Consider the following 1500-nt stretch of genomic DNA (forward strand, 5'->3'; position numbering starts at 1 on the left):
GAATTTTTAATTTTGATAATTTATTTTTATTTTTGTTTTAGCATACCCTTCCCACTGGTATATTGAGATCGAGGTACCAAATTATAAATATATTGTAACAACTGCGATTTGCTTGTGCCAGGATCACCACAGAGTAGTATATTAATATCAGGTCGAAAATGTTTGCCATGTAAAGTAGAAGATTTTCTAGTTCCACCAAATAATTGTAATACAATTCCTTTTTTTACATCATCATTTGCATATATACTAGGAGCAATATGTTTGGCTAATCGTTCATAAATATCCTCCGTTTGTGCAAATAATTTTAAAATTTCCACTCTTTCAGGTGTAAAATTATGTTCTTTACCGTCCTTTTGATCGTATAATCTATGAATAGTTTGAAACAAGCAACCAGTAAAAACAAACCTCTAGAATTGTAGCTATTTTTGCCTTACCGTTTAGAGTCTTGTTTTCTAAAATGAACTACATCAATATATGTTCTATAAATAGCTTGTAAATTATGCTCAAAATTAGGCTTATGTGTTGCTGCTCTATAAATTCCAGTAACAGAAGCTCTATCTCCAGGCATCACTGCATCTACTAAATTATTATGTGCAAATAAAACAATAGTATGTGGAGTCTGTCCCTGTGGCATTTCATCTGGAGCTTCTTGCAATTTAATCATTTGTTTATCAGAAAAGTGACTTAAATTATGTATTAAAGTGAAAGAATATTTATGTGTGCAATGTGCACATACTGTGGGTTCTTTTGTTTTTCCTTTTTCAATCTCTACAAGAGTTGTAAAGGCGCAAACGCTACATTTAAAATAAGCTTCTCGCATTTGTGGAATTAATCGTGACACTCTAATTACCATTCCTGGAATTGTAATTAATTGATCTACATCACAAGGATTTAATTCTCTCATTGTTTTGATCTTAGCTACATTAAACGGGCGCGCTTGGATTTGGTGTTCCAAAACAGCTGCTGGAAATTTTTCAAAGAATAATTCATTTGCTGCCATGTCTAGTGTTGGAATCACTTCTTGAGGATAAGAAACCAATTGTTGATAAAGATGTTCATCAAAAGTTTTTACATGAGCACAATTGACATTTAAGTATGGTTCTTCCAAAGTGTGTATTTCTTCCAATTTTTGAAGATACAAAGGTTCCGACAAATTCATATTTTCCGGTAATTCATCATTCTCTGCATTTGGATCAACATATTGTTGAAAAAATAATTTGAATTGTTCTTTGCACTGACTTATAATTACATTTGTTCCCCAAACAACTAAATGGGGTCCTGCTGTATCACTTTCTGATGTAGCATTCTGTGCTTCTGAAATCTGTTGTTATTGTCATCAATTTATTCTTGTTACTATTATTGTTAATATTAGTATTACTGCTAATATAAACATAACCATTACCACCAACAGTATTTATTTATATCATAAAGTTATATTAACATAGTTTAAGATATATTGTTTTAAATATTTCATGATATAGACATAGGTAGCATTAATGA

The 1500-nt window shown here is 30.9% G+C and overlaps 1 protein-coding gene across 1 annotated transcript in view; it reads right to left on the reverse strand.

Annotated features, from left to right (window-relative positions):
- Window positions 1–1500, reverse strand: part of LOC108571088 (DNA replication licensing factor MCM4) — a 5200-nt gene that overhangs the window by 1317 nt on the left and 2383 nt on the right. The window contains exons 3-4 of the mRNA XM_017933060.1: window positions 435–1321; window positions 47–366 (exon numbers count right to left, since the gene is read on the reverse strand). Of these exons, the coding sequence (XP_017788549.1) occupies window positions 47–366; window positions 435–1321 (1207 nt within the window). The remainder of the gene's footprint in view (window positions 1–46; window positions 367–434; window positions 1322–1500) is intronic.

Source organism: Habropoda laboriosa, unplaced genomic scaffold (genome assembly GCF_001263275.1).
Source record: "Habropoda laboriosa isolate 0110345459 unplaced genomic scaffold, ASM126327v1 scaffold106, whole genome shotgun sequence".
Classification (NCBI taxonomy): Eukaryota; Metazoa; Arthropoda; class Insecta; order Hymenoptera; family Apidae; genus Habropoda; species Habropoda laboriosa.